Source organism: Micromesistius poutassou (assembly GCF_964030765.1).
Source record: "Micromesistius poutassou genome assembly, chromosome: 4".
NCBI lineage: Eukaryota > Metazoa > Chordata > Actinopteri > Gadiformes > Gadidae > Micromesistius > Micromesistius poutassou.
Genome location: NC_140274.1, coordinates 17,195,033 through 17,219,539, shown reverse-complemented (window position 1 = coordinate 17,219,539; position 24,507 = coordinate 17,195,033). Strand labels below are relative to the sequence as shown.

Below are 24,507 nucleotides of genomic sequence, written 5' to 3'. Positions count from 1 at the left end.
ATAAACAAATAAAAACAGAATGAATTACATTATCTTTCTCAATTAACACACATTCATCATAATCTCCTTTGATTATGACACTGTCTGGTCACTAGATATAATTGATAGAAGATACGATCAGCTAATATATTTGTTACCCAATTAAATATCCATTTGACTGCCTAATAACCCATGAGCACAGCTAATAGAAGCAGCTCCATTTAAATCAACATTTTCTGTGAGAGCTCTCTGAACTGCATCACAATATCTTATCTTCTATGTCATTAGAAGTTTTGTTTGTTAAACTGCCCCAAACCAGTTAAGAATCAATGGAGTGTGATGTGAACTGTCTCACTCAGCCTTTAGGGGAATCTTACTAAGATTGTGAGCTGAATTAATGACATTTAAGGGGAGGCAGGACTTCACATCAACTCAGAAGCGCCTAAACGCCAAGAACTGGATTATTGGACTCTCTCTCTTTGGTTGTGTGTGTGTGTGTGTGTGTGTGTGTGTGTGTGTGTGTGTGTGTGTGTGTGTGTGTGTGTGTGTGTGTGTGTGTGTGTGTGTGTGTGTGTGTGTGTGTGTGTGTGTGTGTGTGTGTGTGTGTGGTCCAATTACCCTCTGAATAGAATTTCAGTTCATTGCTCTGTTTCTTTTTAATATTCTGTAAACATTTATCCGACATTATTTCATGTTTACTGCCATGTACCAGGCCTGCTCATAGCAAATACGACTATAATAGCAGTAAAACAGGCAATTTGACTGCAACTTTCTACAACATCTTTTCCTATCAATATAAGTAACTTACTTTAATATGAATACATAAAAGTTTAACGTTACATAATAAACATCACTCCACATCTCCGTAAACCATGTGCTTTTATTACCAGTGCATATTAATAGAGAAACAGAATCATTTGGACCGGTGTGACAAGAGTTGAAACAAGTTAAAAGAGTGTGTAAAAGAACACTTGATAATATTTTCGGGCTAATGGTGGCTAATGGGCAGCCTATTGCACACCTGTAAAAAAGGTGTGTGAGACTTCCGTTTGGCAACAAGTCACAGAGTGGATTAGGTACGTACAAAATGCTTCATTACTCTAAGAACACTGCTTAGAGTGTTACTACAACAGCTTCAAAGGGCCCCTGTAATACTGATTAGCCACTAAGCAGTTCCAAAATCAACCCATTTGTGACATCACAGGTGGACGTGTCCACACAGATGTTTGATGGCTAGCTCAGCTAGCTACCTCTACCTAGCTAGTTAGTTAATATTAACTGGGTAGGCTGTTGGGTACAGGGTTGATGTTTAAATGACTAATCAACATCTCACTTGGTGGTAGACTAGGGGCCCTTTAAGAGACTGGAGTTGTATTGGTTGACACCATCAACCAACCCCTTCATCTGTTCATATGTACCTAGCCCATCTACTGCTGTGGCACCAGCGCTCCAGGGACATTACACAAAACAGACACCAGAGGGAGACAGAGGGATATGTGGCATCAGTCATGCCGTGATTCAACACGTTGACACAGGCAAACAGATATTTATGAAATGTGGAGCTCTGAAGTCCATCATTTGAATGCATCAATATCAGACGGTGCATTTTATGGCTAATCTCTTCTAATAAATTATGAACTGTTGTAATTACAGGGGTTCTAATGATGAAGCAAACTTACATTGCGAAGCATCTTCTACACGTCTACCGGTCACTTTCAATCATCTTAAATTTTCTTCAACAATTTTCGACCACAAAGCAAAATTTAAAAGAAAATCGAGATCAATACACAATCAAGAGCCAATTTCTTCATCACCATGGGAAACAAAAAATAAATAATTGTTTTTCTTTCCAATGTGTGGAAGTAATTAAGTATGAAAGATCTGCACTCAATTAATGAGCCACACAGTTCCGGGGATATCGGCGCTTCTAAAAAAGGTGGCTTCACAGATCATGGGTTGGACAACCCCGGGCCTAGCCTTGGGAGGGCTTCATCAACCAAGGGATCTAAATAGTACAGGACTGTGGCAACTACAACTCCTCCACCTCTTCGTGCTTCAACACCACGCAAAGTTTGATGCTCCCCAAAAAAGAAGATATGAAATTAGAAAAATAAATTTGTAAATGCTGAACTAGTGTAAAAAATTAAATTAAATTAGCCACTTTTTTTTTTTTTTTTTGCATTTTAGCATGCCCCCTCCCCCCCCCCAAAAGAAAATACAAAGAAAATGTAAACAACAACAAAAAATATTGTGCTGCTTAGATTTTGCAATAAATATGAAAACACTACTTCTCTGCAAGCATGTGCTGGGTAAATTTCTCAAAAAACACTTTAGAACAGCTGCCATACACACTTGTCTTTAAATGCTGTGGTATATCCGAAAGGCTGCATGTGTGTGTGTGTGTGTGTGTGTGTGTGTGTGTGTGTGTGTGTGTGTGTGTGTGTGTGTGTGTGTGTGTGTGTGTGTGTGTGTGTGTGTGTGTGTGTGTGTGTGTGTGTGTGTGTGTGTGTTTCAAAATCGTAGCACATGTACACACAGAGTTGATAGCAATATACACAATATACATTTATGCATATACAGTACATACAGCAAATCAATGCACAGATGGCGTGTGGAGTGTGAGATGTAATGGTGTTGGTTTTCATCATCATAGATTATGTATTTTCATATACAAAGTGTATCAGTTGCGGTAAAAGCGAAGCGCAGCTCAGTCCACTGACGGCACTAACTAAGTTTATAGTAAAAGCAGACCAGCCGGGTCAAAGTATGTGCGTGTGTGTGTGTGCACACGCGTGTTCCCGCCCAGGCATTCGGGGCCAAACAAAACGTCATGCATATGGACAAGGTATGGCTCATTATACTCTTTATACAGGCCGTCTTCAACCCTCCTGGTGAGGGGGGTGCTTAAGTGGCCCCCCCCCCCACTCCTGCCCCCCCCCCCCCTCCTGTAGACCGCTTTGAGGCGTCTCTACTTATGGTGGCTTTGAGGGCCCCCTGCTGTATATAGAGTGAAGGGAGTCTGGCAATGGTAGCTCCAATGGCTCCTAGGGATGTTGACTTTGACAGGCCCCCTACTCTAGATAGCGGCGAGGGGCCCCGAGCAATAATATCTGTAAGGGCCTCCGTTGATGGTAGCAATTAGGGGCCCCTACTGTCGATGGCCTTTAGTGATGGTAGATGTGGGGGCCTCTAATTATGGCGTTCGTGGGGGGGCCCCTGTTGATCATAGCAGTAATGTGTCAGAGCTGATCGTAGAGCTTAGAGGCCCCTAGTGATGGTAGAGGTGAGGGACCCCTACTGTAAGTAGCGGTACACCTTGAAGCAGTGGTTCCCAGAGTCCGCCACAGCTACATGTCCGTCAGACGTGAGGGCGAGGCCCTGGGGCCCGTAGAGGGGGTCTGCAGACGTGTTGATGTAGGACAGGAAGGAGCCTGAGCTGTCAAAGACCTTCAGGGACACACACACACACACACACACACACACACACACACACACACACACACACACACACACACACACACAGTTAAAATGTGTTTCAAAGTTGATTAAGGAACATTTTAGGAAAAGGTTCAAGAGGGAGATTCAGAGGTTTTGTCCTTCCTCTGTGCTAACTATTATAGTTATAGTTAATATATTTCACCCAGAGGGGGGGGGGGGGGACAGAAAGTGAAGGGAAAGGTTCTTCCAGGGAAACATTAAGGGTTACGTATGTCCTCCTGTGCTCGTGCTCTCCTACCTGAATGCGACTGTTGCCCCAGTCCGCCACAATGATGTTGCCGTTGGCATCCACGGCGACACCGGTAGGCGCATTAAACTGGCCGTTCCCCTCGCCATGGGAACCAAACTTAAACAGGAACTCTCCGTCCGCGTTGTATACCTGGTGGGGGGGGGGGGGGAGAAGGTTTGTTTGTGTCTTTTGTTGTTGTGTTAGCGCCAATAAATAGGACACCGCGGACACCTCATCCGGCAACGTGTCCGTAAAACAACGGCCATCATGTGCCCTGTTTATTGATTTATATCACCTGTTCTTTCGTCATTCGAATCAACCAATCGATTGAGAAATCACGGAAACGAAAGGGGAGCCTCTTTTTTAAACTGGAATATTTTTACAAGGGGTAAATAACGGTTAAAAGATGACATATTATAACACCAGGTGTGAGTGGGATTAGCCGTTTTGAAAATCTGCCACCTATGATGTCAGAAGAGGCAGATTTTCAAAACGGCTTGTAAGGGCTAATCACACTCACACCTGGTGGTATAATATGTCACCTTTAATAACAACCAGGGCGGGCCATACCTTCACTGAGTGGTTGTGGAAGTCCGTCACTACGATCTCATTCTTGTTGTTCACTGCTACAAAGTGAGGACCTGAGGAGAGACGCACGGGGGGGAGAGGGGAGGAAGACAGGAAGTGTGAGTCATCCGTCTTGAGGAGAGGAAAAAGAGGAAGTAATGCGCTTTTTATAGATATCCTCGACCAATCCCTCAACAGTATTTCTCCTCGCTAGCGTCTGACTGGGACCGGTGATATGAAGGTATATCACTGACATAATAATAATGATTAGCATTGTTATCAACCTCAGCTTCCATTTGGTTGATGCATTATCTACAGCACTATAGACAAGTGTGAGTGCATACACTTCTTAGCAAGTAGGGCCCAGTGGGAATCTAACCCCTGACCCTGACTGGTTCTACTAATCTGGCTACACAGAACCAAGACACAAAGACAAACTAGATATTACAATAACAGAAAGGGCATTGAAGTGAAGTTAAAAATGAAGGTTTGGTCACACACCTAGACACACACGTCTGGACAGTAAATAAGGATTACTTACTGAAGACGGGACCCGATTTACTAAGCTTTTGATCCAGTGCTATGTTTGCACCGCATTTTTCTAAAAGAAAAAAGGGAGAGAACGAGGTGAGAGGTGATGTCAGAGATGCAGGTCGGAGATGAGGTAATGTTCTGCATTCAATGTTGCCAACAGGTAACATTAGCATGCGTTTCCATTGAGTTGTGATGGTTTCCCCAGAGATTCTAGAAGGTTTCCCCACCCAACTAACCAATATGGCTGCTAGGTTAACAAGGTTGGTTCCTGATCCAAAGTGAAATGTTTTGTAAAGGGTCATGCATTTCATGTAAGCCAATTTAACATAACCAATATGGTAAATGCACGCATTTCCTTGCAGCAGATCATCTGGCGGAGTATTCCTGTGCATTGAAATCTGTAAATTTGGCCCATGCCCTTACCGAAAACACCCGCACTTTATCACAAATTGTCATGATTTACGATGATTTCTGATAGTTCCATTCTTAGACGTAGCCAATAGTGTTTGCAATTGGACAAAGCATAGGGCTATGGAGTGTGGATTTGACCAAATATTTGTAGCGTGACAAAGATAACAACCAGAAACTCAAAAAGTGTGAATGTTGTGTTACTGTACTTCTGTCACTCGCTTCAAATATAACTTGGTCAAGGGAAAGTCCATTTAGTATTTGAAAATTCAAGAACATGATTTTGTCTGTCCTGACACAGCTGTTTGCTTTGGGCTCAAGGCAAGGCTTTTAAGCTACTTGTAGTTTTCTCATTGGTCTGGTGAAGCAATGGTACCTGAATCCCTTATTTCGGCTGAAAATAACATTGCGCCGGGTAGTCTATTAGTGGTTCAGTACTGTGTAGCTATTAGCTATTTCGTCACGCTTTTATGTGAATATCTGTTACTAAAGCCAGCTGTTGCTAACACTAGCTGTTGTGGCTAACACTAGCTCCACAGACGGTACCTGCAAACTGTCTGTCTGAAGTCCCTTTAGCGCCGAACTTGGTGACTAGCTTCCCGTTGGCCTGGAAGATGAAGACGCAGCAAGCCTTGTTGTCCACGGTGATGATGTGTCCATTCTTGTCCACGGCCACACCCTTGGGCCCCATCAGACGGCCCACGCCTATCTTGCTCTGCCAGGAGCCAAGGGAGATGACATCATGAGCGTCATGGTGTTAAGATGACTTACGACTAACACTACCCCAAACCCACCCTAACCTACCACTTCACAACCTAGAGATCAAGGTTGTGTTCTAGAGAAATTCAGTTGTGTGGATGGGGCTAGTGGGTTTGAATCCCCGTCGAAAGGTAGTGGATTGGATCCCCAGGCGTCCTTGAGTAAGATGACCTCACCCTAACCCGCTCCTTCATGACATGTTTTTGAATTCACTGTACACATGTGATGAAGCGGCACAGGGCTAAACACGTGACCTCCAAATGGCCTCCTTATGGTAAACAAATGGGAGGTCCTTCTTCACCTTGAACTTCCCGTCCGAAGAGAAGATGCTGATCCAGTGGTTGTCGTAGTCGGCCACGATGATGTCCCCGTTCATGTCCACCGTGACGCCGGTGGGGCGCTGCAGCTGGCCCGGGGAACGACCTCTGACCCCGAACCTCATCTTGAACAGGCCGTCGTTGGAAAATATCTGAGAAAAACACACAACAACATTAAATGTATGCGCCTGAGGACTTCATCATTTTGGATGTCCTGTTAATGTGCATTGTGTAACAATGGAATGAGCCGACGTTACACCAATAGAGCTAAGGAAATAAACACAAGAGAGTAAACACGCCCACTTTGCCGTGGAAAACGGCGGTAGTGTGGGGAACTCGAGTGGAAGCTAGCAAAGTTAAGAGCTTGGCCGGCATCAGCATCATGTCGGTTGCACCCACACACACTGCCCCGACAAACGCAGAACCAACAAAACCATAAAACGATGATTATGGCGAGAGCCATAAAACGAGATGTTAAAAACACAAAAGTGACTCATTCTCCGTATTTGAAAGCATTTCTCTAGCAGGAGTGTGGAGGAGGAGGTTTCCTATTATTATCATCTCAATCGTTTTCTAATGACAACATTCATACTGCGCAGGAAAATTTATAGCTTGAATCGGCACTAACTATTACACTATAATATAGATAATTACACTTAAGCACCCTTATCGGCAGTGAAAAGGTATCAGTAAATCACTAACAAAATACATTTAGTTGAATGCCTAACAGAACCATTCATGTTAAAAACGTGTTTTAAGGGCCTACCTGTATACACTGGTTGTTGCTGTCTGCGACAATGATTCGCCCGTTGCTGGACGTGGAGATGCCTTGTAGGTTGGTGAACTCTCCTTTATCCCGCCCTCGAGCTCCTGCCAATCACATCAAGAGGATGAGGCCGATATTTCATCAACATCTCGTCATCCACGGTATATTGTAGATCAATACATCCACCCAGGCAAGCCGAGTCAATGAGATACGGAAGAGGGTATCGGTATCAGAGAGATTTCACACAAGGGGGGAGAGAGATTAGGTAGACGCGTTTTGGGTCCGAACCAATTAGGACGGGACGGAATGTTTGGGGGGGGGGGGGGGGGGGGGCGCCACTCACCCACGCGGTAGATGAGCTCATCCTCGATGGGGTTCTCCTTCTTCTTGGTGGTGCTGTACATGCTGGACGGCCGGCGCACCGCCTTCTGCCGCACGTGCCCGCCGCCGCCGCTGGGTGACTTCACCCGCCGCTTCACGTCGTCGGGGGACTGCAGCACGTCCGACGGCTTGACGGCCCGCAGGCGGAAGGGGCTGCCCCGCACCGGCTGCTGGTACAGCAGCAGGGAGAAGCTGTACTCGCCCTCCGTGCGCACCGTGTAGCCCACCTCGTACGTGCCGTTCTTATTGTCCACCACCTCCACCTCGGGGCAGCCGGCGCCGTCCGCCGACACGATCTGCGCGCGCAGCGCCGCGTTGCCGCTGCGCACCAGCTCGCTCTCCTTGTCCTTGGTGGTGACCGTGACCGTGGTGGGCTGGCCCACCAGCGTGTGCCGTAGGCCGCCGCCCGTGGCCACGCTGGTGTGGCCCACGGCGCCCGTGGTGATGAGCACGCCCAGGTTCTGGATGGAGCGGCGCAGCCCCTCCGTCTCCACCTGGCACTCCAGGTGGCCGTTCTCGTGCGGCTGCTCGGGGAAGGTGTGGCGGGCCAGCGCGCTCACGCGCTCGCTCATCTGCTTCTGCACCAGCAGCACCTCGGTGGCCGAGCCGTGGCTCAGGGCCTGCTCGGTGAAGCTGCAGCTGGCCTGGATGTTCTCCTTGCCGCGCAGCAGCGACGCCAGCTGGGCCTGCAGCACCTGGAGACGGGACAGGACACACCGTCAAGCCGTGTTGGGAACAGGGCACAGATTCATTTTTTGTTTCTGAATAGCCTCGGAGAATCTAGCGGAATCTGCCAGCTCATGGTTTATTTGTTCTGGCAGATGGTGTGGTTCCCTGTCCCGATCAGACGGATTTCTAAATGCGGGTATGATGATGATGACTGTATAGAAGAAGGCCTGTACAGCATTTCATTTACATCCAAGAAGACTGCCACACGATGTGGAACCTTGTGTTGAATTTCGCCATTGTGACCGCATTACAACGAACTGCACGGTATATTCTCGCTCAAATAATAACAAACAACGTCACTGTTGTTGATAAGAAAGATAAGTTTGCCATACTTAAGACGTAAAAGTTGAATTTACCAACCGGGCCTCCGCACCGCTACCTGACACTTATTATACCTGGCACGTATTTAAGATACCGTCTTATTTGTATCCTTCAAGAGTGAATGCACTAACAACAACTCAGAGACGACAACACCAACAACCCAACAACCCTCTCCAAGGACAAAGGGGATTAACAGGAGCTAGGCAGAGAAGCACCGTGCTGACCTTCTGCTTGGTGCTGCAGATGTTCTCCACCTCAGCGATCAGGGCGTTCTTCCTCAGGTGCATGGCTTTCTCCAGCTCCTCGAACGTGTTGCTGATCTCGGCCACAGCGTCGTTCTTGCGGTCCGTCAGCTGCTTGGAGATCTCATTCACCAGGTCGATGGCGGCCGTCAGCTGGGGTATCCTGTCAGGAGACAGGAGCAGGACAGACGGAAGAGGAGAGACGGAGGAGGAGAGATGGAGGAGAGGTGTTTGGTTGAGAGGGGTGAAACTCTGGTTCCCAAACATTGTTTGCAGGACCCATGCATCAGGGGTTTGCAACTTTCTTATGCCAAGGGATGCAGAATGTGCTCAACCCTTTGCTAACACAGATAATCAAAAGTCATATAATCAAGGCATGTATTTATTGGTATTGGCACCAATTGATAGATAAGTACAGATGTTTTTTTAGAAAACTTTGAAGGGAAATTGAAGGTTTTTTTTTTTTCTCTTATTCATCAGCATAAAAAAGGAACCAAACTGCAGCTATTGACCAAGAGTGCCCTCTAGTGTAAGAGCCTCCGGCCCCCTGGGACTCGACCCATAGATTGAGGTCAGAAGGCAGTACCCAGCAGGGATATGTACCTGTTGCGGACGGTGTCCAGCTGGTCGTTCAGGGCTGTCTTGTGCTGCTCCAGCACGTCTCTGAGAGGCACAGTCATATGCTCCCGGTGCTCGCCCTCCGTGCACTCCAGACACATGGCCGTCTCACACGACTCGCAGTAGAACTCCATCACCTGCAGGGGGCAGCACGGAGCCATACACAAACAGCACAGTTGGGCGGAGCACAGTGGGTGGAAGTTAAAGGGGTGTTCGAGGGGTTAAATCACACATGTGCACGCCCCACTCACGTGCTCTTGCACACACATTGCTCATCTGAGCCTAGACTTGAAGCTATGGGCGAGTAGTAGGCCGAGGCCTAAGCCCTGGCTGTCTAGACCTGAACCGAACAGTATTACTAGGACTAATTGGGCTAAATAGTCAGTGTTGATGCACCGTTTGTAAAGGGTGCGGCCAGACCAGCCACTGCATTTATAGTCGCTGCTTGGCCCTTACATTGTTAAACATTTCAGGAGGTCTGCGGCATATGCACAACCGTATGAAACTAGTTTTGTGTTGAATCTGTGACAAAACCATAGGCAAGTACGCTTAACCCTATAGGTAGCAACAGGCCTACTTGCCACTGTGGTTGGGGCAGGAGAGAAGTGGCGTTTGATCCAGTAGGAAGAAGGCTTAAACCTTGTTAGTACTGGTCCTACCCCTAACCCTAAAGGTAGTCGTAGGACTACACCTAGTTAGTACTAGGCCTATCCTTGAAGGCAGAAGTAGGCCTCCCTTTCCCTTGTGGATGGGGAAGGACGGCGTTGGCGTCTACAGGTCGTAGCAGTACTAATATTAGCAGCCATAGTAGTCGTAGTAGTTCTAGTAGGCCTACCTTGCCCTCGTTAAACCTACAGCTGGTTGTAGACCTAGTATTAGCAGTAGTGGTCCTACCTTTCCCTCGTGGTTGGGGCAGGTGGTAGTGCTAGACCTAGTATTAGCAGTAGTGGTCCTACCTTGCCCTCGTGGTTGGGGCAGGTGGTAGTGCTAGACCTAGTATTAGCAGTAGTGGTCCTACCTTGCCCTCGTGGTTGGGGCAGGTGGTAGTGCTAGACCTAGTATTAGCAGTAGTGGTCCTACCTTGCCCTCGTGGTTGGGGCAGGTGGTAGTGCTAGACCTAGTATTAGCAGTAGTGGTCCTACCTTTCCCTCGTGGTTGGGGCAGGTGGTAGTGCTAGACCTAGTATTAGCAGTAGTGGTCCTACCTTTCCCTCGTGGTTGGGGCAGGTGGTAGTGCTAGACCTAGTATTAGCAGTAGTGGTCCTACCTTTCCCTCGTGGTTGGGGCAGGTGGTAGTGCTAGACCTAGTATTAGCAGTAGTGGTCCTACCTTGCCCTCGTGGTTGGGGCAGGTGGTAGTGCTAGACCTAGTATTAGCAGTAGTGGTCCTACCTTTCCCTCGTGGTTGGGGCAGGTGGTAGTGCTAGACCTAGTATTAGCAGTAGTGGTCCTACCTTGCCCTCGTGGTTGGGGCAGGTGGTAGTGCTAGACCTAGTATTAGCAGTAGTGGTCCTACCTTGCCCTCGTGGTTGGGGCAGGTGGTAGTGCTAGACCTAGTATTAGCAGTAGTGGTCCTACCTTGCCCTCGTGGTTGGGGCAGGACAGTGGCTGTGCGGCGGCCACGGCGCTGACGGACTCCAGGCCACTGGAGGCCTCGGGGCGGCTGGTGCACTCGGGGTCCCGCTGCAGCACGTCCATCAGGTTGGTGATGAAGAAGTTGTTCTGCAGAGCCGACACGCCCTTCTCCGGGAGGATGGACGTCTGCCTGCACACGGGGCAGGACAGCGTCAGGGACTGAGGCGGGATGTAGTTCTGTAAGCATCTGAAACGAGATAAAAAGGGAAGGGAGGGTCAGAGTGCATTCCACTCTGGGCTCTCGTGCCATTCAATAAATAATTGTCATGATGGAATGTAGTTGAATTTCATCCAAGCTTCCAAGAGCTTTATTACTGACTTTAAATGCTAGACCCCAATGGAGTATCAAATAGAGACTGACATTTATTTAAACTGATTTAGAAATAATTCTCACTATACACTGTTTAGGAATGAATGTCATAAATTATTAAAAATGTAGGTTATTCCTAGGTAAGCTGCTGACATCATAGAGATATGTTGATGACAGACTCACTGGTGTATGGGACTTAATGCTATAATTCATATTATTACATTTCTGTATGAACAACATCCTCACCACTACCACAGTCATGATTTATGGCTTGTTATTAAAGGATAACTTCTGTTTTTTTTTCCCTATTTTCTCATCATTTTGTGTAAGGGACTAAAGTGTCCAGTGTTTTGGATCTGCGAAATGGGCTGAAATGTAATCCTTTAGGGCAAAAGCAACCCCTCAATGTTGTATGTCCTCTAAAAGTGCTTGTTTTTGCCACTGACCGGCTGAGCTTGTTATTTAGTTGCCTGACAACATTATGGAAAGGAACCTACAGAGAGGCGTCTCAAGTCTCGTGCTAGAATCTCGTTGAAGGAAATTTCCCTATTGTCGTCATAATCTAAACCCTCCTGCGGCCAAATCTTTTAGAGAACACTAAGCTTTTGTAGTCCAACACAACACTTTCCGTCACTATTCTCTCCAAACCTTAACTCACGTTTCCACCACTCTCTTCCTGCAACAACTCAACTCTTGCGATATTTGAGAGAATCATAAAACATCCATTTAACGGATGACTCATAATCGGGAACAAAATGTTGACAAATGAGACTCAACCCCATTTTTTATTCTTTGGGATTTTTAATGACTGCTGCTTAACTGCTGCTTAACTACCAGAGCAACAGTACGTTTGTCTAACCTGCATAAACTCAAGTCTTGAAACGGTGCTTGAAACGGTCCCAAGGGGACGATAAATCCTTCATAATATTATATAAATATAAATATACCCTGCAGACCTCATTCCCATCTACGTTGGTTGAGGTGTTCCCACGGAATTTGAAATATGAACCTTTCAAATTAAACTGGAGTGGAAGGCCTAAAACACTATTTTATTTTTTGATTACATTGGAAGTTTAATGCATTAAAATTTATTTCATTTCAATAACGTTTTGTTTTTTATGTGTAGTAGAGAGCGATGATGCCTGGGCCAGACATGGGGTGAACTTACTTCTCGCAGAAGGTGTGGAGGCAGGGCAGAACCTTTGGGTTGTGGTAGTGGTCCAGGCAGATGCTGCAGACCAGGAACTGCTTGTCTATCTGCCGCACCACCGGGCTGGTACTGCCACTCTCGCGCTTAGCCATGGTGAGAGACATTCACGACCAACTCAGGTAGACCGATGGATTAACGGGATTGTTTAACCTGAGAGACCCAGAGACAGAGAACACTTCATTACACAGATGTCATCAATCCATTGGCATTGGGTTTTATGGGCATGGAAAATGTACATTTACATTGCCAAAGCACATCAAATCAAGTAAGAAATAACAAAGATACATGGAAAAGAAGTCAAAATCACAGGTTTGTTTATTTAAAAATATGTTTTAAATTAAATGGTCCAATAAAAATGTCATACAGAGCGGTACTTTCTTTACTCTTCCCTAGAACTGGGTCATAGAATGTCAGTTATACCTAACTTCCAGCAAACTGAGCTATACCCACAACTTAGCAAGGATTAGCAGTGAGACAGAGGGTGAGAAAGAGAAAGACAGGGATAGAGACAGACAGAGGGTGAGACTGAGACAGAGAGAGGGACGGAGAGAGAGAAAAGAGAGATGCGTGAGGTTTGAAGAGACTAGATTCTACATTGCCATCAGGGTGTCTAATATCTTTCACCCCATCCTTGCTCGCTCTCTCGCCCTTGACCAATTCTCTCTCTCTCTCTCTCTCTCTCTCTCTCTCTCTCTCTCTCTCTCTCTCTCTCTCTCTCTCTCTCTCTCTCTCTCTCTCTCTCTCTCTCTCTCTCTCTCTCTCTCTCTCTCTCTCTCTCTCTCTCTCTCTCTCTCTCTCTCTCTCTCTCTCTCTCTCTCTCTCTCTCTCTCTCTCTCTCTCTCTCTCAAGCAGCAGGAAAAAGTGAGTCACAACCACCACCGACTGGGTTCAGGAGAGACAACAGGAACAAAAAAAACTACCTCTCAAAATAGACTGCACAGCAAAACGCCTGACATGTCAACACTGCCCCGTTTAATCAGCCCAAGTAAAAACACAATGTGACACAGGTAATTCACTTAACGTCATCTTCAACGTAGCCTCAAGATTAACGAACGCAATGAGCACTCCCTAATTACTGTAGATGAAAAACACAACTGAATATGTATGAATATAATAAGATAAATGTCCTCATCTCTCACTTGAAGTGATATTTCATTGATTTAAATTTAATTTTTTTCGCTTGAATTTTATTTTATTGTGTACAGTGTCTTTCAGTGTCAAGGAAAGCGCTACATGAAAAAAATGTACCACAAACGTTGGGAGAAAGAGCGATAGAGACTGCAGGACCCCCTACTGTGGCTGAAATGAGGTGGAGCGATGAGGGAAGCCATTCAAGATAAAAGCTCATTCTGAAGGGACACTTGGGTGTAAATAAACACGTCCAAGTTGCACAAGACAAACTCCCTGCATTGTTTAGTGTTTTTAATTTAGCGTTTAGTGCGACTCTCATCACAGCAGGCCTTAGGATGGTATTATGGGATAGAAGAGATGCCATTACATGGTGTAATCTGTAATCAAGTGTATCAGTGGGTCAAACACAGATTACCGATGCAAACCAAATGTCACGCTACATCTGTCATATCACAGAAAAACAACAGATTACAGGCCACACACACACACACACACACACACACACACACACACACACACACACACACACACACACACACACACACACACACACACACACACACACACACACACACACACACACACACACACACACACACACACGTAATCTAATCAGTCGTTTCTTTTGTGTGACGTCCACTCAGTACTGATTATCTGTACACTATCATTGTTTTTTCCCCCTTGATCGACAACATTAAACAGCATTCAGACCACCATTCTGTATGATGAAATATTTTACACAGGATGTGCAGTGAAAATCATTTTATGTTGATAGAGGGCTAGAGGAAGTCCTGTCACAAGAGCCAAAACAGGTTTTAGAGACCCATTTTTCCTGCCGTTATAGCCTGATTGCTGTACTTAATTTAAATTTGAACTTTACTCACTGCAAGTGAGTGCGAACCAAACTCATCTGAATGAGTTTGGTTCCCCCCCCCCCCCACCAGCCTGTGGAAAGGCTTAAAGGAAAACCCCAAAAATGTCTCTTCTTCTAGGGACGGCCAGGTGCTAACTCGGCAGAAGCATCACTTTTATGAATTTATTAAACATTACATTTACAGAAAACACTTTTAGGCACAAAACAAACCTAATATGGCCCAGATCGACGCAACCCCTTGCTCAGGGTTATCTGAGTGCATCGTACAATGACAAACCAGCAGCTTCTACCCTGATCCAGTTGACTGAGAGCAGCAGAACAAGGCCGGTGACCACCACCAGAACCACCGCGCCTCAGCCACACTTCACACCCCACCACCCACAAATACCACAGCTGGTCGCGCGGGCATCAGGGCTAGCTAAAGTGGCAGCCCAACGTTGTGAAGTCATGTTAGAAAAGTTAAGGAGTCGATGGAATGGGAAAAGCCAGAACGAGTTCAGTTTGCTGGTTGGATTCTTTTTTTAAAAGGAGGAGTTTCTGACAAAACCCTTGAGAACTAAACTAAACATAAAAACCAAACTAAACACACCTTTTCCTGTCGTTGGGGTGCAGTGCAGTGCCTCACATTTACATGGCGTTTACATGAAGTAGTAGCTTGTATCCAAAGCAACTTCAACTTGATTTGTTTGTTGTTTTAATAAATGAAATGGTAGTGCTTACATTAGCTACATTTACATTTGGTAATTTAGCACCGGAAGCTTTGATCCAAAGTGACTTAAAATAAGCAGAGTTGTTAACGATCGTGCAGAGTAGCTATTTTGAAATGTATCATCACATGTCCCATGTTCCATGGATCTAGTTTGAACTCCAGCAACTGGACAAGTTTATTTTGTTTTAATGGTTCTCAAAACGTCTCATGTCGCACATCATATCTCATATCCACGTCCTATCCCTGATCTTCTCAGTCTGTGTTTACTGAAGCTTACTGGGTCATACATACTAATCCAGGTCTGGACTCTACAGTTCAAACGATCAGAGCTCCACCGTTATCTCCACCAGAGGATGTTATTCCGTCTGTGTCGGCAGGAAGCAGTTGAAAAAAAAAATAGGAGGAAATCTTCTATCCCCCCCCCTCCCCCCATTATTCTGGGATCCTATGCTGACCCTCGGCTGTCAGAGATCATACACCACCTGTCTCCCCCTCCCAGGGGAGACGGGGGTGGAAACAGCTAGCTGGTCGCTAGCAGCTAGCCTTTCCCTCTCAGTCGCTCTTGGTGCAACTACATAGACTTCTCTGAGGATCACTCCCATAATGCATTGCTTTCCAACCAGTCATTACCCTGACCCCCACCAAGCCTAAACAAACCTGAATAACCTAATACCTAAACAGAGACAGTTCTGGTTTCAACCTAACCATCCTTAACCTTAAATCTTCTAACCCTTTCATCTACCATCTTTAGCCATATACGTAATATACGTTTCTAAATCATGACTGTAGAGTGTGGAGACTAGAGGATAAATTCCTCTCGCTGCAACCCTCTCTTGCCCACTCCCTCACATGAGAGAGGGAAGTGCAGACTCATAAGCAGCTGTCTCTCTCTCCCTCTTTCCTTCTCTCTGCTGCCTCTCGCCTTCTCTGAAAAAAACAAGAAGCAGAGCTCTCCAACAATGACATTCCAACCATGCTTTCAGCTAACGCTAACAACTCCCTCCCTCTATACCACGCTCTCTCTCCCCCTCCCTCCACCACCATCCATCTCTGCGGCTCTCTCTCCCCATCTCACCACCACTCTCTCTAACCTCCTTCATCCTCTCACTCCCCTTCTCCTCCCAACCTTCTACCCCTCCCTTCCTCTCTATTTCACTTTCTCCATCACTCTCCCCTGTCCATTTCTCTCTCACTCCATCTAAGCTACAGTAACTAGTCATTTGTGCATCCCACTACTGCACCACAATTTTTTTTTATATCTTCTCAATACGTGTGTTTTCAATATATAGCGCATGACTGAGCACTAGATGAGTCAGCGGGGCAATTCACAGAAATTCTACGCCACCTCCCCCCCTTCCTTCCTTGCTTCCTTCCTTAAGTTCCACACATCTGAATGGGCTCTGAATGAGTATGACATCATCAGGAAGCTGACGAGTGGTCACACCCCTACTGCTCCTCCCCTTCTGTGATTTCACTGTGTGTAGAAAAAACTCTTCCTGACAGAACAACGTCAGCCTGCGTTGATATGGATAGGAGATAAGTGAACAAGGGATGGAGTTCAGGAACAAACTAGCAGAACACTCATAGTGAACTTTGAGCCCAATAATGTGTTGTTCTACACACTGCTCAGGGCTTCCAATTCACACACATCAGTGTGTACAGACAGACTGGTGGACAAGGCTGTGTTCTGCAGTAGAGGGAAGCCCACTGGCTTAGCCATGCTTAGCCTTAGCCGGGACTGTAATTAAACTGTTTAATGAGCTAGAAGAACAGACTCAACAACGTTGAGGAGGCAAGCGGAAGGTGGAATCACTTCTGAACCTCCATTATATAAAACACCCATTATAGTCGTACACTTTTCTAGGCTATAATTTCAGAGAATACAAGGTTTATAATATTGCAGTGTTTTTCTTGTTTTCATCTTCGATGAAACTACCATACACGGCACAATATGCTGCACCTCAGACGGCTTCCTAAGAAACACAATTTTGCATTCGTAAGCAAGATATTGTTGAATCAATACATCACAAAGAACCACGTACAAATGTTATAATACCTAATTTCCCTTTGATTAGCCAACCCCCTCTCCCGATCCTTTGTTTATGGTTTCTTAAAAAAAACCCTGTGATCAGCAGTTTGTACAGTAGGGGTCCATTAATCACCCCGGTGGTGTGGGAGACACATGGGAGAAGTGTACATCTGCCCACCAGAACGTTGGCTCCACATCCAGGCTCACGGCCACGTGCTCGCTCTAGTGGAATGGATGCTAATCCACCGTGTGACCGTGTCCAACCACTGTATCCATTCACGGACGTGTTGTTAAATAAACAGTGTCGTCATCCACACAAGGCAATGACCAGCTCATCAGGAACAGTTAGGAGGAGGATGAGCAGGGGCCTTGCCCAGAGACACATCACCACCACCGGGGATCAAACCAGCCACCCTGGGCTACTCTTTGTTAACCTGCTCTCCCTCCAGAACTGACATTGTAATTAGGAAGGACAGGTTTTCCTAGGAGTTCTTCAACTATTTCACATTGGGACCCACCAGGACAATTTGAGTGTGTCCGTGCCGTGGGACCCACCAACACACACACACAACACACACACACTCAAAATTGACCAGAATTGTAACCCCCTTCATTACACACACAGTACCCCTGTACTGTGTGTTGTCAGGCCACAACTCGCCTCCAACTGGAATGCGATTTGGCTTCACCACCCATTTTGGGTCTCCAGTTGACCCATAGTTTAAGAAACAAGTCAACCTCATTCCTCATGCCTTACGAACGCTGTACTCTAGTCTTCAGTACCACCCTCCTAAATCTATGCAGTCATTGGCCCTTACAGCGTTTGTCCTCCACTGTCTTGAGGTTGCTGGTCCAAGCCCCACTGATGCCAAGTAGTGGTGTGCCGTCATGACAACCGCACGTTGCGCCACCTGTCCAGCTCCATTTGGTGGACCGGAACAGCGTCTCGGACAGTCACCACACCACTCAGAGGCTTTCTGCTCCTTACGGCCCTTGGTATACTGTGACTGCTCCAGCCATCTGGATGAGCCCTCAGGTCTCTCAGACATCAGTCACAACAGCCCGTCACCTCCCATGACCCTCACAGCCACCACGCCCAACCAGCGAGGGGACACCCAGGCGTACCTTATTATTTATTCATTTTACCGTACCGACGAAGAAGCACATGCTGTTTCAGTGTATTCCTGGTGGTTATCATTTATGTATTTTATCTTCCTGAGATAGCACTATACTCCACTGACACCAGTGCTAATACGGTGACCCCCACTCAGGTCAGAGGCTAGTGTTACAGTGGATCGGTTTAAGAGGATTTCAGGAAAGGAAACATCAGCGCCTTGTTTTAATCAGCCTGAATGTGATCCGTCTTCTACTCGATGACCATGTAAGACTCAAGAGCCACGCCCGGTCAGCTTATCTCTCCCTAAATCCCCTCCATTCATAAAGTGTGACACATCATATTGCATGGTCTCCATGTCCAATAGTTACTGTATAAAATACTGCTGTACAGTTGCAGTAGTTTATGGCCGTTGTGACCGTTAATCCTGTTCTCAAGTTATCAAGTTTTCTTTTGAATGTGGGCCTGTGAAGCCAGTAAATCTGTGATTGTGCTGAAGGGCTGTGTAGATACATTCAATTTAAATCTGATGGCACCTCTTAAGTCTATTAAAGCCCTTACTGGCAAGGGCGATCAGCTTCCAAAACCCCAGATGAGAGAGGAAAGTTTGATCTGGAAGAGGAAATCTTCCAGGATGGTTAGAAACAGCAGATGCTGTGTGGGCAGAATATGGTGAACAGATCAGCAAGAAAGGAAATGTTCTTTACGAGGTTGACCTACTTATGCATTCTTGAATTGTCTTCCATTTATTAGCCTCTTTAATTGATTTATGCAAGCTTATCCATGCTAAGCATTGAAAGCTTTTTTAGAAAGCCTTTACATTACCCTTGTTAGGTAGTGTTAAATGCCAAGTAGCCTAAGATTCTAAGCCCCCTTACATGCCATGTGCTTTGATATGCCAAGTACCACAACATGAGCATAAACACACCAACTAGCTAAGCCCCCTCACATTTCAAACACCCTAACTGCTTGGTATGTATTTTCCTCCACACACTCAAACGTTAGAACTAAACTTATCCCTCTTCCTGGTTGGGTGGGATTCTACCCCAAGTCATGTTATAATGAATAAGACAGATTGGTCTGAACGGAGGGGGTTTTTGGGGCTCTCTGGATATGGAGAAGTGCCAGTCTGGACCCGTTCCAGAGAAACCTGTCCCACTAAACAGAGGATCCACCCCCATCATTCACCACCGTCATTCATCCCCACAGTTATGCAAGCACTGCTACACATTATACCATTAGGAAGCTAAAATGGAAAGCTTAATGGGGAAAGTGAAAGGAGCTATATGTAACAAATTGACTGTACTCAAACATAAAATTACCATGACATTTCATCAGAGATTAAGAAAACGTGCTGAATTGAAATACGGAACATTTTATTTAGTTTTTTCCTGTGCGATACACTATTCTCTCACTGCCAATTTCCATAGTCCGAGATTCCAGATACGATACTGAGCTGGTTTATAATTAGTAAACTAATAAATTGCAAAGGTTTACATTATACATAGTTTAGGCCTTGTCGTTGATTGTCCTCAACCGGGCAAAACTTGTGAGCTTCGAGTCGGGAGGATGGGGTGGGCAGAGACAACTCTCTCTCATTGTGATTGAAGACGTCAGTTCCCATTGTAAAACACACTGTCAATGTTACAGAAGGCACCTTTAACTGCTACTGCCTATGTCATACCATTCAGTAAGGTCAAATAATGCTTCCTGCCCAAAGACGTTTTAATGCAAGCTTGTGTCAATTAATATAAACTGATCTAAATATTACATCATGGTCAAAGGTATAAAGGTGGTCTATTTTTATTTCTCCTCTTGGGCTGGGGGGGGGGGGGGGTGCATTCTTGCAGGATCATCTTGGATGACTTATCACTTAATCCCCATGATTCATTGTTTATATAATGTTTCAGACCAGAGACCTTTCCCCCTCCATCTCACTACTCTTCTCATAGCCCTTACTCTATCCATTTTAAGAGCACTAGAGCAAGGCTAATGTTGAGTAGTATACCTAGTAGTACAAGATAATCTTGGATTCCATCTCATTTCATGAGACTGGTGCACCCTGCACACTAGGTCTGAGAGCTGCGGTGTGTCTGAGCCTCTGTGATATGATCTGGATGGTTAGGAAGAGGACAGCGGGGGCAGCTAGAGAGATAAGCCGAAGACAGTGTTATTCGACTGAGACCATCTGAGAAAGATGGACAGACTGGCAGAAGAACAGGCAGACAGATGGACAGTCAAAACGGTGAATTGACAGGTAGACATATACTCAGAAATAAAGACTGGCAAATGGTAAGCTAGACTGCCAAACAGACAGACCGGTCGTTATGGTTACAGGTGAAGCATGGTGGGCATGTCAAACCTTCAGATGCCTCGCTGCAGCTTTCATCCTAAAATCTTCATGCATCGGCATTAGACCAACAATATATGATTACTATGATCACTACGCTTCTGTGATTGGTGATGAAGTCAAGCTGGCAAAAAACAAGACTCTTGTGTCAGCGGGACAAATGATTAACTATTCATGGGTGGGAATCACTCTGTGGTTTTAGGATCAATGACGCCGATGTAGAGAGGAAGCGACTACTTCATCCTGCTGTAGCTGATCAATGGTCAGTAATCGTACGGTATCAGTGCAAATGTATCGATTCCCCCCCCCCCCCCAAGGTAATTACTCAATACAAACAACAAATGGAGACAAAAACTCAATAACAAAAATTATAAAAGAAAAACGCAGTGCAAACGGAAGAAGGGACTTAGAAAAAGGACTAGTTATCCAGACTAGTTATACAGTCAAGCTAATTGTATGAGCTTGATCACTAGTAGAAATTATACAATAATCTCTCTCTAGGATACTAGAGTGCACATCCAGTCCATGTGATTGTTTGCATGAAGATGTATTTTAGTCGCTCAGTGACAAAAGTTATGGACAGTCAAAAACTGCTTGAGTGTATAGCAGCAGGACAGTCTGACAGATGGCACCTTACACCTCTCTCTGCTCCTTATTTATTGTTATATTACTTCTCTTTTTTCACCAATCACACAGAACCTTTTTCCAACATCTCAATTAATGTTAATAATCAAAAAATGTTTTTGGAAAAAGATGAAAGCTATATGATCAGGCCAAATTGAACAGTTAACCTCATCCCCAACATATTTGAAAGAAAACACAAGGCCTAAACGCCTATATATCAAGAAGCCTACTTTAAGGGGCTCCAGCAGAATGTTGCAATAGAGGATGAATGTATGTCAACAAATGAAATGATATCTTCTTAGGAAAGTTGGAAAGACAGGCTACCCCCCCCCCCCCCACCATAATAACAAAACAAAAAAAAGGGTGCAGAAGCGTAAACAAGTGCATCGCTGTTACATTAGACCCTGTGTGGTCCTGGTCCTGCTCTGTATACCTGCTAGATGTATGAATTGATTGCGGAGATAAGCAGCGAGAGAGACTCTATGGAGGATGAGAGAGAGTGACGGGCAGCAGCCGGGCAGACTGTGCCCTGAGGGGAGGGGGGGGGGGTAGCCGGAGTAAGCTTTTCTAACAGAGAGCCACACTTTCCAGGCAGCCTAATATAAACCACCATCGCATTCCCCATGTAGGCCTACCCTCTAAGCCCTATTCTACGGAATTTTCCCTTTCTAATAAAAAACGCCCAATCAATAGCATTCCGCCCCAACCATCTGCCAAGCAGTAGCGGCAGACAGACAACCGGGATGATGCTGCAGTAGCCTACGAGGCAACACAAGCAGCTGATCTACAAAGGCCTAGCCCGGGGCCTCTACTGCACAGTGTGTGTGTGTGTGTGTGTGTGTGTGTGTGTGTGTGTGTGTGTGTGTGTGTGTAGAAACAAAAAAAGCACAAAACGATGGATTAAACCTCTAAACAAAAGCGTATGGGTGACGGTGGCCCAGCCCGCACACTGCAGCAGACATGCCCACCTGCCGCTCAGCAGATAAAATGGAGCTGGGGGCAGTTTGAGGAGAGACAAGAGAGATGCGACCAAGGGAGGTGTGGGGCCTTAGCTCAAACAGTTACATTTAAAAACATGAAAGGGTTTTTTTCCTTGAGCTTAAACAGTGATGAATGTTAACGCAGAGTAGGGGCACCGGGGATCAGCGGTCAGGCTAGCATCCCGTGATTTCGGGGCATTACAAATTCTCGGATGAGACGCGCCGATAAATTATTCATTACACCTCCCATTCCACTTATTGTTTGGAGGAGAGCGAAGGGGGGGAACCGAGAAAATGGCCTCGCATTATTTTTTAACGGTACCCTAAGAATAAGTAAAAACGGCAGAGCGACACACAGGGTGAATGAGCCGATTGTACTCACATGAATCCCGTGCGGGAGACAGCGGGCTGGGCATAAAGCTGCCCATTGTCAGTGTTGTAGTCCTCTCGTGGAGCGTCTACCACACAGCGGACAGCCGACACAAAAAAGGGCAGGGTCTGGAAGGGAGCGACAGCCAGGAAGAAGGAAAAGGAGGCGGAGCTTATTGTTAACACACACACATACGCGCCCACTATTGGCCGAATGAGTGCAAGGGAGCCAATCTCAGGTGGAGAGGCGTGGTTTATGTAAATTCGTTTGGAATATAACGGAGTTTGGGCTGCTGCAAAGGGGCGTGGTCTCCTCCTGGAAAGGGACCGCCCACTTTTTTGCCCATACAAGGACAATAGAGTCGTATTTTAAACACCTTTGTGTTTTGATTGTTGGGCGTCAATACGGGTTATGTCACGTAAGACATGCAATGAACCCGTCGGGCCTGTAATGGCAACAATAACGGCAACTCAAATCAGCTCCATTACTTCAGTCTCTGCTGACGTCACTTACATTGACACAACGCTGCTTTCGGGCTTATAAAGCATACTATGTTTTATATGTATGTTTAACATACATGTAGTTATATAAAGTGTCGTCATGGAAACGAATTACCTTTCCATTGGCACTTTTAGCCGTGCCAAGTCAAACCATGCCGCGCAGATTTGCGTTTCCATTCCCAATGTAGTCCCACCGAGATGCGCTCAGATGGACCCGAGATCTACCATAACATGGGGTGCAGAAAGAGTGGGGTTCCCCGCTGTGTGGGAGATAGCGAAAGTGATCCGGGCGGGTCTGACATGTGAGGTGGTAGTAGGACTACCGGAAGAGTTTATTGTACATTAAAACTGCGGGGCGTATAGCGAGGGACATTCACGTTTCCACCTAGTAACATAAAATGTGTCCCTGAGCACCGAGGAGGATTTTACAGCTGCGATAACTCTTCTCAGAGTACAGAGTAAATAGTCTCCGCGGGAACTTGGGGAGTGGGATGAGAGAGAGCAGGCGGTAGGTAGGCTACAGTGTAAAAAGAAAATAAATACAGAGATGTAATAAATATTGTGGTGGAGTGGGAACAGACATTACAGTTACCGTACCGCGCGCAGGAGCTGAATGGATTAGGGTGGGGTGGGTGGGTGGGTGGCAAGGTGGAGGCGAGGACTTATGACTCTCCGGATTTTCTCTTTTATTGTGAGACGTGGGGTTGCCATGGAAACTGCATCCCCTTTCACGGCCCAGCCAAGATGGCTGTGGTGGCGCTCGAACTCGCAGCTGCAGCACTAGATTAGCAATAGGCTCGAGCTATGTTATATACCTGCTGGTTATGACACACCATAACCAGCAGGTAAAAACAGGTCTGTGGAATTTCGTTATTTTACACTAACTCACTAATGAATTCGGTTTGTTGACATTTTTCAAAAATAGTCTTGTAGAAAAAATAAATAATAAATTCATGCAATACGACAACGGCATGAATAAACTCAAGGTCATTTGAATTCGCTTTAGAGGAATCAAACTAGTACTGTGAGTCCTCCTCAGTGGATATCCATAGCCCAGGAAACGTTGCATCCATGTCAAAGCATTCCAGCATCAAGGTGGGAGTTGGTAGGGCTGTCTGGAGACACTGCTGAAATAAACAAACTGCCTCCTGCAGTTTCATAGGCAGAATCCAAATGTTTAAAATGTATTTATTTCTGAAATAAACACCCTCAAATAAAATACATAAATACACATACATTTTGGACACATCATATCAGTCGTGACCACCACTATTTCTTTACAATTTTTATTTCATTTGAGTGTACTTTATAGATTTCAGGAACCA

General features: G+C 45.9%; 1 protein-coding gene across 1 annotated transcript; it reads right to left on the bottom strand.

Annotated features, from left to right (window-relative positions):
• Positions 1-2,940: 2,940 nt before the first annotated feature.
• On the bottom strand, positions 2,941-22,804 carry LOC311341992 (tripartite motif-containing protein 3-like). Its single transcript, XM_084466807.1, has 13 exons — positions 22,695-22,804; positions 12,460-12,651; positions 10,925-11,168; positions 9,334-9,485; positions 8,713-8,893; positions 7,401-8,133; positions 7,058-7,161; positions 6,276-6,443; positions 5,762-5,930; positions 4,815-4,874; positions 4,277-4,347; positions 3,716-3,856; positions 2,941-3,426 (listed from the first exon to the last, which is right to left on the bottom strand). Exons 2-13 carry the CDS (start codon positions 12,603-12,605, stop codon positions 3,274-3,276), a joined length of 2,322 nt encoding a protein of 773 aa, XP_084322933.1. The 5' UTR covers positions 12,606-12,651; positions 22,695-22,804; the 3' UTR covers positions 2,941-3,273.
• Positions 22,805-24,507: the final 1,703 nt, after the last annotated feature.

Bases quoted from the DNA above. Each gene is read 5' to 3' on its own strand.
- LOC311341992 (XM_084466807.1), bottom strand. From the start codon at position 12,605: ATGTCTCTCACCATGGCTAAGCGCGAGAGTGGCAGTACCAGCCCGGTG. The intron at 6,444-7,057 runs GTAGGCCCTTAA...TGTTTTTCTCAG, and splicing joins GCAACAACCAGTGTATACAG to ATATTTTCCAACGACGGCCT. The intron at 3,427-3,715 runs GTAGGAGAGCAC...GTGTCCCTGAAG, and splicing joins GGGGCAACAGTCGCATTCAG to GTCTTTGACAGCTCAGGCTC.